The sequence below is a fragment of the Lampris incognitus genome, chromosome 2 (assembly GCF_029633865.1).
Source record: "Lampris incognitus isolate fLamInc1 chromosome 2, fLamInc1.hap2, whole genome shotgun sequence".
Taxonomy (NCBI): Eukaryota; Metazoa; Chordata; class Actinopteri; order Lampriformes; family Lampridae; genus Lampris; species Lampris incognitus.
Genome location: NC_079212.1, coordinates 149742082 through 149755571, shown reverse-complemented (window position 1 = coordinate 149755571; position 13490 = coordinate 149742082). Strand labels below are relative to the sequence as shown.

Genomic DNA, 13490 nt, shown 5'->3' with positions numbered 1-13490 from the left:
TGTGTCCCTTCTACAGCGAGGTACAGTACAACTGTCTGACCACCAACTGTCCCTTCTACAGCGAGGTACAGTACAACTGTCCCTTCTACAGCGAGGTACAGTACAACTGTCTGACCACCAACTGTCCCTTCTACAACGAGGTACAGTACAACTGTCCCTTCTACAGCGAGGTACAGTAAACTGTCTGACCACCAACTGTCCCTTCTACAACGAGGTACAGTACAACTGTCCCTTCTACAGCGAGGTACAGTACAACTGTCTGACCACCATCTGTCCTTTCTACAACTGTCCCTTCTACGGTGAGGTACAGTACAACTGTCTGACCACCAACTGTCCCTTCTACAACTGTCCCTTCTACGGTGAGGTACAGTACAACTGTCTGACCACCATCTGTCCTTTCTACAACTGTCCCTTCTACAGCGAGGTACAGTACAACTGTCCCTTCTACAACTGTCCCTTCTACAGTGAGGTACAGTACAACTGTCTGACCACCAACTGTCAACGAGGTACAGTACAATTGTCCCTTCTACAACGAGGTACAGTACAACTGTCCCTTCTACAGCGAGGTACAGTACAACTGTCTGACCACCAACTGTCCCTTCTACAACTGTCCCTTCTACGGCGAGGTACAGTACAACTGTCTGACCACCATCTGTCCTTTCTACAACTGTCCCTTCTACAGCGAGGTACAGTACAACTGTCCCTTCTACAACTGTCCCTTCTACAGTGAGGTACAGTACAACTGTCTGACCACCAACTGTCCCTTCTACAATGAGGTACAGTACAACTGTCCTTTCTACACCAAGGCACAGTACAACTGTCTGACGACCAACTGTCCCTTCTACAACGAGGTACAGTACAACTGTCCCTTCTACAACGAGGTACAGTACAACTGTCCCTTCTACAACTGTCCCTTCTACAGTGAGGTACAGTACAACTGTCTGACCACCAACTGTCCCTTCTACAACGAGGTACAGTACAACTATCCCTTCTACAACTGTTCCTTCTACAGCTGTCCCTTCTACAGCGAGGTACAGTACAACTGTCTGATCACCAACTGTCCCTTCTATAACTGTTCCTTCTACAGCGAGGTACAGTACAACTGTCTGACCACCATCTGTCCTTTCTACAACTGTCCCTTCTACAGCGAGGTACAGTACAACTGTCCCTTCTACAACTGTCCCTTCTACAGTGAGGTACAGTACAACTGTCTGACCACCAACTGTCCCTTCTACAACGAGGTACAGTACAACTGTCCCTTCTACAGCAAGGCACAGTACAACTGTCTGACCACCAACTGTCCCTTCTACAACGAGGTACAGTACAACTGTCCCTTCTACAACGAGGTACAGTACAACTGTCCCTTCTACAACTGTCCCTTCTACAGTGAGGTACAGTACAACTGTCTGACCACCAACTGTCCCTTCTACAACGAGGTACAGTACAACTATCCCTTCTACAACTGTTCCTTCTACAGCTGTCCCTTCTACAGCGAGGTACAGTACAACTGTCTGATCACCAACTGTCCCTTCTACAACTGTTCCTTCTACAGCGAGGTACAGTACAACTGTCTGATCACCAACTGTCCCTTCAACAACTGTCCCTTCTACAACGTGGTACAGTACAACTGTCCCATCTACAACTCTTCCTCCTACAACTGTCCCCTCTACAGCGAGGTACAATACAACTGTCCCTTCTACACTGTCCCTTCTACAACTGTTCCTTCTACTACTGTTCCTTCTACAGCGAGGTACAGTACAACTGTCTGACCACCAACTGTCCCTTCTACAACTGTTCCTTCTACAACTGTCCCTTCTACAACTGTTTCTTCTACTACTGTCTCTTCTACAGCGATGTACAGTATAACTGTCCCTTCTACAACTGTCCTTCTACTACTGTTCCTTCTACTACTGTCTCTTCTACAGCGAGGTACGTACAACTGTCCCTTCTACAACTATCCCTTCTGCATTGTCCCCTTCTACATTGAGCTACAGTACAACTGTCTGACCACCAACTGTCCCTTCTACAACTGTCCCTTCTACAGCAAGGTAAAGTACAACTGTCCTTCTACAACTGTTCCTTCTACTACTACAGCGAGGTACAGTACAACTGTCTCGACCACCAACTGTCCCTTCCACAACTATCCCTCTGCAACTGTCCCCTTCTACAGCAAGGTACAGCACAACTGTCTGACCACCACTGTCAACGAGGTACAGTAAATTGTCCCTTCTACAACTGTCCCTTCTACAGCGAGGTACAGTACAACTGTCCCTTCTACAGCGAGGTACAGTACAACTGTCTGACCACCAACTGTCCCTTCTACAACTGTCCCTTCTACGGCGAGGTACAGTACAACGGTCTGACCACCATTTGTCCTTTCTACAACTGTCCCTTCTACAACTGTCCCTTCTACTGCGAGGTACAGTACAACTGTCCCTTCTACAACTGTCCCTTCTACAGTGAGGTACAGTACAACTGTCTGACCACCAACTGTCCCTTCTACAACGAGGTACAGTACAACTGTCCCTTCTACAGCAAGGCACAGTACAACTGTCTGACCACCAACTGTCCCTTCTACAACGAGGTACAGTACAACTGTCCCTTCTACAACGAGGTACAGTACAACTGTCCCTTCTACAACTGTCCCCTTCTACAACTGTCCCTTCTACTACTGTTCCTTCTACTACTGTCTCTTCTACAGCGAGGTACAGTACAACTGTCCTTCTACAACTATCCCTTCTGCAACTGTCCTTCTACAGTGAGGTACAGTACAAACTGTCTGACCACCAACTGTCCCTTCTACAACTATCCCTTCTGCAACTGTCCCTTCTACAGCAAGGTACAGCACAACTGTCTGACCACCAACTGTCAACGAGGTACAGTAAATTGTCCCTTCTACAACTGTCCCTTCTACAGCGAGGTACAGTACAACTGTCCCTTCTACAGCGAGGTACAGTACAACTGTCTGACCACCAACTGTCCCTTCTACAACTGTCCCTTCTACGGCGAGGTACAGTACAACTGTCTGACCACCATTTGTCCTTTCTACAACTGTCCCTTCTACAACTGTCCCTTCTACTGCGAGGTACAGTACAACTGTCCCTTCTACAACTGTCCCTCTACAGTGAGGTACAGTACAACTGTCTGACCACCAACTGTCCCTTCTACAACGAGGTACAGTACAACTGTCCCTTCTACAGCAAGGCACAGTACAACTGTCTGACCACCAACTGTCCCTTCTACAACGAGGTACAGTACAACTTCCCTTCTACAACGAGGTACAGTACAACTGTCCCTTCTACAACTGTCCCTTCTACTACTGTTCCTCTACACTGTCTCTTCTACAGCGAGGTACAGTACAACTGTCCCTTCTACAACTATCCCTTCTGCAACTGTCCCTTCTACAGTGAGGTACAGTACAACTGTCTGACCACCAACTGTCCCTTCTACCAACTGTCCCTTCTACAACTGTTCCTTCTACAACTGTCCCTTCTACAGCAAGGTAAAGTACAACTGTCCCTTCTACACTGTTCCTTCTACTACTACAGCGAGGTACAGTACAACTGTCTGACCACCAATCTGTCCCTTCTACAACTATCCCTTCTGCAACTGTCCCTTCTACAGCAAGGTACAGCACAACTGTCTGACCACAACTGTCCCTTCTACAACTGTTCCTTCTACTACTGTCTCTTCTACAGCGAGGTACAGTACAACTGTCTGACCACCAACTGTCACGAGGTACAGTATAATTGTCCCTTCTACAACTGTCCCTTCTACAGCGAGGTACAGTACAACTGTCCCTTCTACAACTATCCCTTCTGCAACTGTCCCTTCTACAGTGAGGTACAACACAACTGTCTGACCACCATCTGTCCCTTCTACAACTGTCCCTTTTACAGCAAGGTACAGCACAACTGTCTGACCACCAACTGTCCCTTCTACAACTGTTCCTTCTACTACTGTCTCTTCTACAGCGAGGTACAGTACAACTGTCTGACCACCAACTGTTCCTTCTACAACGAGGTACAGTGCAACTGTCCCTTCTACAGCTGTCCCTTCTACAGCGAGGTACAGTACATGGTCTGACCACCAACTGTCCCTTCTGCAAAGTGGTACAGTACAACTGTCCCTTCTACAACTGTCCCTTCTACAGCAAGGTACAGTACAACTGTCCCTTCTACAACTGTTCCTTCTACAACTGTCCCTTCTACAACTGTCCCTTCTACAGCAAGGTTCAGTACAACTGTCCCTTCTACAACTGTTCCTTCTACTACTGTCTCTTCTACAGCGAGGTACAGTACAACTGTCTGACAACCAACTGTCCCTTCTACAACTATCCCTTCTGCAACTGTTCCTTCTACAGCGAGGTACTGCGCAACTGTCTGACCACCAACTGTCCCTTCTACAGTGAGGTACAGTACAACTGTCTGACCACCAACTGTCCCTTCTACAGCTGTCCCTTCTACAACTGTTCCTTCTACAATGAGGTACAATACAACTGTTCCTTCTACACCTGTACCTTCTACAGCGAGGTACAGTACAGCTGCCCCTACTACAACTGTTCCTTCTACAACTGTCCCTTCTACAATGAGATACAATACAACTGTCCCTTCCAAAACTGTTCCTTCTACAACTGTCCCTTCTACAATGAGGTCCAATGCAACTGTCTCTTCTACAACTATTCCTTCTACAACTGTACCTTCTACAGCGAGGTACAGTACAACTGCCCCTTCTACAACTGTTCCTTCTACAACTGTCCCTTCTAAAATGAGATACAATACAACTGTCCCTTCCAAAACTGTTCCTTCTACAACTGTCCCTTCTACAATGAGGTCCAATACAACTGTCTCTTCTACAACTATTCCTTCTACAACTGTACGTTCTACAGTGAGGTACAGTACAACTGTCCCTTCTACAACTGTCCCTTCTACAATGAGATACAGTACAACTGTCCCTTCTGCAGTGAGTTGCAGTACAGCTGTCCCTTCTACAACTGTCCTTTCTACAGTGAGGTACAGTACAACTGTCCCTTCTACAACTGTCCCTTCTACAGCGAGGTACAGTACAACTGTCCCTTCGACAACTGTCCCTTCTACAGCGAGGTACAGTACAACTGTCCCTTCGACAACTGTCCCTTCTACAACTGTCCCTTCTACAGTGAGGTACAGTACAGCTTTGTGACCGACTGGTGTCTTTATGAAGCCAGTTAGAAGACATGCTGCCTATATCACGGAGTCCAAGCCTTGGTTCCATGTTGTGACGCATTGAACTTGTTGGTGTGTTGTTATTGGCTGCTTGTGTTCTAGGACTGGCTCACTGGCCAATCACAACCAGTTGATGTGCATTAACGTTCTAGATTCAATAGTAGCGCCGCGCAGCAGTGAGAGGGCCTACGAAAGCCATGGACAAGAAAATGTCACAAAGTTAAATAGGGGTCAAAAAAATTAGAGAAATAAGGAAGCAGGAGTAGAGGCACGGAATTCCACATGTAAACGAGCATGAAACCGTCCAGACCCACTGCGCCCCTGTGCTGCGCATGCAGGTGGAGCAAGGCTGTGTTCAATTAGAAAGGTGGGAGACCAGCAAGTAGCGACTATGTTCCAGGGATTAGTTTTATCCTAAACGCGTCATGAGTAAAACTAGGCTAACTATATAGATAAGATATGATCATCTTTATTCATCCGCAAAGGGTGTAGATAGTATTCATTCAGATGTAGCTAGCAGCAAAGAGGGTAAAAAAGACATCAATAGAGTAGAGTAACAGAGGTAGACAGATATATATATAGACAGACAGACAGACAGATAGACAGACAGACAGACAGACAGACAGACAGATAGACAGATAGATAGATAGATAGATAGATAGATAGATAGATAGATAGATAGTAGAGGTCAGTCACCTCGGGATCAGAACAATACTAAACCTAAAATTAATACTAAACAACATCATGGATATGACATCAGCATATACGCATATATTCTGCATATATATTGTAGCGAATTCGGAGGACAGTCCGAGATACCGTCGCCACAGCCGGGACGCGAACCCGTATCTCCTGTACCGCAAGCGACAACGTTAACTAGTCGAATAAAGGGTCCGACCCGTTAGTCAAGGACCAACGTGTCTACTTATCCATGCACGTTACAATATGTACATATATGTATGACCAACTGTCATATATGACAAGATGGCGCCAGAGTGTGCGGAGAGCCGTCTGTCGGGTGTGTTTGGCGTGTTGTTCGCTGTTGTCCAGTTCTGCCGCACATGCTGTCCAGTGATGTCGGTGCTCTACTCGTACATATTGTAACGTGCATGGATAAGAAGACACGCTGGCCGCTTACTAGCGAGTCTGAGCCTTTAGTCGAGCGGTTAGCGATGCCTCCTGCGGTGCGGGCGATACGGGTTCGTGTCCCGGCCGCGGCAGTTCTATGTGCTTAGCTGTCTTAGAGCAGTTTGAGCCTGTGTCCCTTTCCTTTATATCTGAGGTAGTTAACCATTTGAGGCCTTCACATTGCCCCCTTGACAGTATTCCACCCAGACTGTTAAAAGATGTTTTTACCACTGTTGGGTCTTGTATTGTAAATTTGATAAATACCTCTCTTCTCTCAGGCTGTGTTCCTGCTGCTTTCAAACATGTTGTAGTACAGCCCCTCATCAAAAACAGCAATCTTGATCCCTCTGTTCTTTCTAATTTTAGGCCAATTTCTAAGCTGCCTTTTCTTTCAAAAGTCTTAGAGAAAGCAGTTTATATACAATTACAAACGCACCTAGAAATTAATGGCTTTTGTGAAAAGTTCCAGTCTGGTTTCAAATCACGTCACAGCACTGAAACAGCCCTTTTAAGAGTTTTTAATGATCTTCTTTTAACTGTGGACTCTGGGAACTAATTACATTACATTACAGTCATTTAGCCGACGCTTTTATCCAAAGCGACTTACAATAAGTGCATTTAACATAGGGAATCTGGAGAACTACTAGTCATCAGAGGTCATAAGTGCATCTAATCAAGCACCTAAGAGCAAAACCAGTGCTAAAGTAAAAGTGCAAGAAATAGATTTTTTTTTTAAATGAGTGAATACAGTAAGTGCTAAGAACAAGTAACAGGGTAGTAGTTCTTAAAGAGGTGAGTTTTCAACCTGTGCCGAAAGATGGGCAGCGACTCGGCTGTCCTGACATCAGTGGGGAGTTCATTCAATCACTGTGGGGCCAGGACAGAAAAGAGCCGGGACCGGGTCGATCGGCAGCAGGGGCCTCTGAGCGATGGGGCAACCAGGCGTCCCGAGGCAGCAGAGCGAAGTGGTTTGGCGGGGGTGCAGGGCTTGATCATGGCCTGGAGATAGGAAGGAGCTGTTCCTTTCACTGCCCTGTAGGCTAGCACCAGAGTCTTAAACTGGATGCTAGCAGCTCCTGGGAGCCAGTCTAGGGACATGAGAAGGGCAATTGTATGGGAGAACTTAGGGTGGTTGAACACCAGATGAGCTGCAGCTTTCTGAACAAGCTCCAGAGGTCTGATGGCTGACACCGGGGTGCCAGCAAGGAGGGAGTTGCAGTAGTGCAGCCGGGAGATGACCAGAGCCTGGATGAGCACCTGTGCCATCTCGTCGGTGAGGAATGGGTGAATCCTCCTGATGTTATAGAGGAGAAATCTGCAGGAGCGAGCAACCGATGCAACGTTTGCAGCAAACAACAGTTGGTCGTCCAGGATCACACCCAGATTCCTCGCAGTCCGAGTTGGCGTCACCACGGTGTTGTCAATGGTGATGGCCAGGTCTCGGTGCAGGCAACCTTTCCCCAGGAGGAACATCGGCTCTGTCTTGTCCAGATTGAGCTTCAAGTGGTGTGTCGCCATCCACTCCGAGATGTCAGTCAAGCACGCAGCAATGTGTCTCTACTTGTGTGTCAGAGGGAGGGGAGGACAAGATCAGCTGGGTGTCATCAGCATAACAATGGTAAGAGAAGTCATGCGAGCGAATAACACAACCCAGGGATGTCGTGTACAGGAAGAAAAGGAGAGGACCCAGACCCGAACCCTGTGGAACACCTGTAGTCAGTCTGTGAGGCTCTGACACAGATCACCTCCATGTCACCTGGTAGGAGCGACCCGTCAGGGGGGATGCAAACATTGAGAGTGCAGAGCCTGTGACACCCAGCCCCTCGAGGGTAGAGAGGAGGATCTGGTGGTTCACTGTGTCGAACGCAGCTGACAGGTCCAGGAGTATCAGGACAGAGGAGAGAGAGTTTGCTCTTGCAGAGTGCAGCGATTCTGTCACTGCAAAGAGGGCTGTCTCTGTCGAGTGACCCACCCTAAACCCAGACTGGTTGGGGTCCAGGAGGTTGTTCTGGTGGAGGTACAAAGAAAGTTGGTTAAAGACAGTACGTTCAAAAGTTTTGGATAGAAAGGGTAGAAGGGAAACCGGTCTGTAGTTTTTGATGTCAGAGGGGTTAAGTGATGGTTTCTTGAGGAGGGGGGTGACTCTAGCAGTCTTGAAGGCCGATGGAAAGCATCCTGCCTGGAGGGAGGTGTGGATGAGGTGGGTTAGAAGGGGAAGGTGTTCAGGTGATATACACTGAAGAAGAGGGGAGGGGACCGGGTTAAGGGAGCATGTGGTGGGGCGACTGGACGTAATGAGGTTTAGGACCTCGTTGGGGGAGAGGGGAGCGAGGTGGGATAGGATGGGATGTGGAGAGGTGAGGGAGGGTGCAGAGGGTGGGATAGTTCAAGCAGCACTAACCGAGTCGTGAGAAAAGGAGGATCTTATGTCGTTTACCTTCTTGTCAAAGAAGTTAGCGAAGTCATCAGGGAGAAGGGAGGAAGTAGGAGGAGGAGGCTGTTCTAGTGGTTTTGGACCTGACTGCTGCCTTCGACACGGTTGACCATAATATTCTTTTATCACGTCTTGAGCTGTGTGTAGGCATTAAAGGTACTGCCCTAGAATGGTTCAAGTCTTAGCTGTCAAATAGAAGCTTTTCTGTCCATATAGACCAGTTCTCTTCAGCTATGGCCCCACTTAACTCTGGGGTCCCTCAAGGCTCCATTTTGGGCCCCATTCTCTTCTCATTGTATATGCTGCCCTTGGGGTCCATTTAAAAAAAAACATAATATGTCTTTTCATTGTTTTGCTGATGATTTGCAACTCTATCTGCCTATAAAAAGCAGAAATTCTCTACAGGCTTTGCTGAGTTGTTTAAAGGATGTCAACACATGGATGGAGTTAAATTTCCTGAAACTAAATCAAAATGAGACTGAAATTATTGTATATGGACAAGCTGATCTTCTGGATGGTTATGATAGTGCTCTTGGCCCTTTACCTTCCTACAGTCACTCTTCTGTTAGGAATCTTGGTGTGATTTTGACAGCTCTTTTAACTTTGACAAACAAATAAGCTCAGTAGTCAAAACAAGTTTTTTTTCAATTACGACTTCTGGGAAAAGTAAAGGCCTATGTCCCTCCAAATGATCTTGAAAGGGTAGTTCATGCATTTATTACCTCTCGTTTGGATTATTGTAATTCATTGTATGTTGGTGTAGCTCAGTCATCGCTTCGTCACCTGCAGCTTGTACAAAATGCAGAGAGGGGATGATCAGCAGCAGCAGTATGGTTTCATGCCATGAAAGAGCACCACAGATGTGATGTTTGCTTTGAGAATGTTGATGGAGAAGTATAGAGAAGGCCAGAAGGAGGTACGTTGTGTCTTTGTAGATTTAGAGAAAGCATATGACAGGGTGCCGAGAGAGGAGGTGTGGTATCGTATGAGGAAGTCAGGAGTTACAGAGAAGTATGTAGGAGTGGTGCAGGATATGTATGAGGGCAGTGTGACAGTGGTGAGGTGTGTGGTTGGAATGACAGATGGGTTCAAGGTGGAGGTGGGATTAAATCAAGGATCGGCTCTGAGCCCTTTCTTGTTTGCAGTTGTGTTGGACAGGTTGACGGAGGAGATCAGACAGGAGTCTGCATGGACGATGATGTTCGCGGATGACATTGTGATCTGTAGTGAGAGTAGGGTGCAGGTTTTGGAGAGCCTGGAGAGGTGGAGGTGTGCACTGGAGAGAAGAGGAAGGCCAAAGAGGAGGTTTATGGATGTGGTGAGGGAGGACATGCAGGTGGCTGTTGTGACAGAGGAAGATGCAGAGGACAGGAAGAGATGGAGATGGATGATCTGCTGTGGCGCCCCCTAATGGGAGCAGCCAAAAGTATTAGTAGTAGATACATGGAGACCTTCATCACTGTCCTCTATAACTACACTACTTTATATCCTTTGTATATTAGCAATATTAGAGAGAGAGAGAGGGAGACCAAAAACAACAGAAGCCATTTTTGTCACTTTGATAACTTTTCAGCGTTTCTTGGTCCGTGCATCAGCAGAACTGACAGCATTTTTAATAAACACCTTGATATAAGGGGAATAGTCATTAGTAGAATCCAATACTAAATTCTTATTGAGTATTGAAATCAAGGACAGCAGAGTATGTTAGAAGCCCATGATCTCTCTTCTCTACTTCTATCAAATAAATCAAGTCAATTTTATTTGTGTAGCCCAGTATCACAAATTACACATGTGCCTCAGGGGGCTTTACAGCAACACAACATGCTGTCCTCACACCCTCACATGGGATAAGGAACACCTCCCTAAAACCTTTAACAGGGAGAACCAACAGGAAGAAACCTCAGGGAGAGCAACTGAGGAGGATCCCTCTCCCAAGACGCACAGGTGGACAAATAATAAAATACACTCATCTCCTTTCTCATCTTTACAGAACTTTATGTTTGAGTTCCAGGAGACTCCAGACATCTTGTTTGATAAAGTCATTGAGATAAAGGTCAGTTTCATTTATTCAATGATATACATTAATTTAATACAAAACAGCGCTTATGTTAACATTTGATTATAATAATAATGATAATGATAATAATATAATGATGATGATGATGATGATAATAATGATGATAATGATGATGATAATGATAATACTAATGATTATGATAATAATAATGATAATGATAATAATATAATAATGATGATGATGATGATGATAATGATAATAATAGTATAATGTACATGATGTAAGTTTTGATAATCCCCTGAAGAAAATCAAAGCTGAATCAGTTCATTTGGACACAATGTTTATAAACGTTGTGTCCAAATGAACTGATTCAGCTTTCTGTGATTTCCTTACCTGGGTTATTGAGCCTGGATAAATACCCCTGAAGAAAAGTTTTTGGGCCTTCACCTCCATCGATTCTCTCACTAGAGATTTTAATTTGTCAATACCTCTTCAATGAGGAAAATCATTTTATCAGTTCTTTACAAAACCCTGTCATGTGACTGTGATGTTACTTTCTCAGGTGGTCCACAGGCGGGCCCTCGCCTTCCTTATGACTCATATTGGAACTTTCAAGATTGACATTGGAACTGTTTACGCCCAACCAGGTACAAAGTAGTATGAGTACCACGTAGTATTACTTTGACTAGTAATGTTAAATTTTATTACTCTTAATTACCATTACTACTCCTGCTGCTATCATTACTATTACTACTACGACATCAGTGGCCACTCCACAGAAACGGATTTTACCATCTACACTTATGCACCCAGAGGTTGTTGGCATGACACTAAAATGGATCAGTCAGTGAGGTGGTAACAGGTATCACAGAGGGGTCAGTGTCGTCGATAGACAGGTCACAATTGGCGGTCCTCAAGGGTCAGTACTTGGCCCACCCCTATTTACTCTCTATATGTATATCCTCTCTTGGTCCATTCATCTTTGTGTACGGTTTCTCCTACCATTCCATATATACTAATGACACCCAGCTCTACCTTTCATTTCCACTAGAGGACACTGAGATGTCTGCATGGTATGCTTGTCCTGCTGACATATCTACTTTAATGAAGTAATAACAACTTCCACTCAGTTAACCCAAAACAGATCTACTGGCCATTCACCCCGACATCTGGCTATCAGTGCAACGTTTGAAAGTTCAATAAGTAAAATAATAAATAATAATGATAATAATGATAAATGAATCAATAAGAATATGAACATACAATATAAACTACTCCTACAAAGGGATAATAATGTGCTGACAATATTGATATAACCGACTGCTACATCTCTCTCTCTCTCTCTCTCTCTCTCTCTCTCTCTCTCTCTCTCTCTCTCTCTCTCTCTCTCTCTCTCTCTCTCTCTCTCTCTCTCTCTCTCTCTCTCTCTCTCTCTCTCTCTCTCCAGACCATCAGTTTTACCAGAAATGGGCTCCACTCAGTGATCCAGCCGATACCAGAGCTGGGGTCAAAGGTTATGTGAAGGCCACCATTTGTATATTGATGAAGGGAGATGCTCTGAGCATGCCCAGGTTGAGCCCCACCTCCACCTCAGGAGCCAATGAAGACATAGAGAAGTCAGTAGCAGTGCATCATGGGCAGGGTTGAAATGCTACACATCCAGTAGTGACATGTCTGTAGTGTTTGTTTATGAAACAGGATGAGCACACACACTCATCAACCCTGATACTGGGATGCTAAAGTTAGCTGGTTCTAGCTTTGGTCTGGGTGTGTTGTGGTCTGCAGGAATCTGTTGCTTCCTAAAGGCCTCGGTGTTGAGCGCCCGTGGGCCCGGTTCACAGTGCGAGTGTACCGGGCAGAGGGTCTGCCCACCATGGAGGCGGGACTTCTGGCCAGCCTGTCAAAGGTCACAGACAGGAAGGTCTTCATTGATCCCTACGTCCAGGTCACCTTCTGTGGACAGCAGGTAGACACACTACTATCTATTAATCTAGCTATCGAAGGTCACTCACACACACACACACACACACACACACACACACACACACACACACACACATACATGCTGAGAATATTTTCATGTATATGTATCTATCTGTGTTTATATATATATATATATATATATATAAATGTATATGTATGTGTATCTTTGTGTGTTTATATATATTTATATATGTATATGTATCTTTGTGTGTTTATATATATTTATATATATATGTATGTGTATCTTTGTGTGTTTATATATATTTATATATATATATATGCATCTTTGTGTGTTTATATATATATGTATATGTATCTTTGTGTGTTTATATATATTTATATGTATGTATACGTGTCTTTGTGTGTTTATATATATTTATAAATATATGTATGTGTATCTTTGTGTGTTTATATATATTTATATATATATGTATGTGTATCTTTGTGTGTTTATATATATTTATATATATGTATATGTATCTTTGTGTGTTTATATATATGTATATATATATGTATGTGTATCTTTGTGTGTTTATGTGCAGCATATACAGTATATACATATCAGATTTTTATTTTTTTATCTATATAAAAAAATCTCCGTCTCACCCTTTTTCGGGTGGTGTGGTGTGTGTCTTCCTGAAGCTCAGGTCCTCTACCAGAGGCCTGGGAGTTTGAGGGTTCTTATCTTGGAAAGTGAGAGGATGCCTGAGGAGTGGAGAAGAAG

The 13490-nt window shown here is 44.8% G+C and overlaps 1 protein-coding gene across 1 annotated transcript in view; it reads left to right on the top strand.

Annotated features, from left to right (window-relative positions):
* Positions 1 to 13490, top strand: part of fer1l4 (fer-1 like family member 4) — a 222256-nt gene that overhangs the window by 46894 nt on the left and 161872 nt on the right. Inside the window, exons 5-9 of the mRNA XM_056301923.1 lie at positions 507 to 536; positions 10757 to 10819; positions 11346 to 11430; positions 12231 to 12399; positions 12569 to 12749. Coding sequence (XP_056157898.1) covers positions 507 to 536; positions 10757 to 10819; positions 11346 to 11430; positions 12231 to 12399; positions 12569 to 12749 — 528 coding nt within the window. The remainder of the gene's footprint in view (positions 1 to 506; positions 537 to 10756; positions 10820 to 11345; positions 11431 to 12230; positions 12400 to 12568; positions 12750 to 13490) is intronic.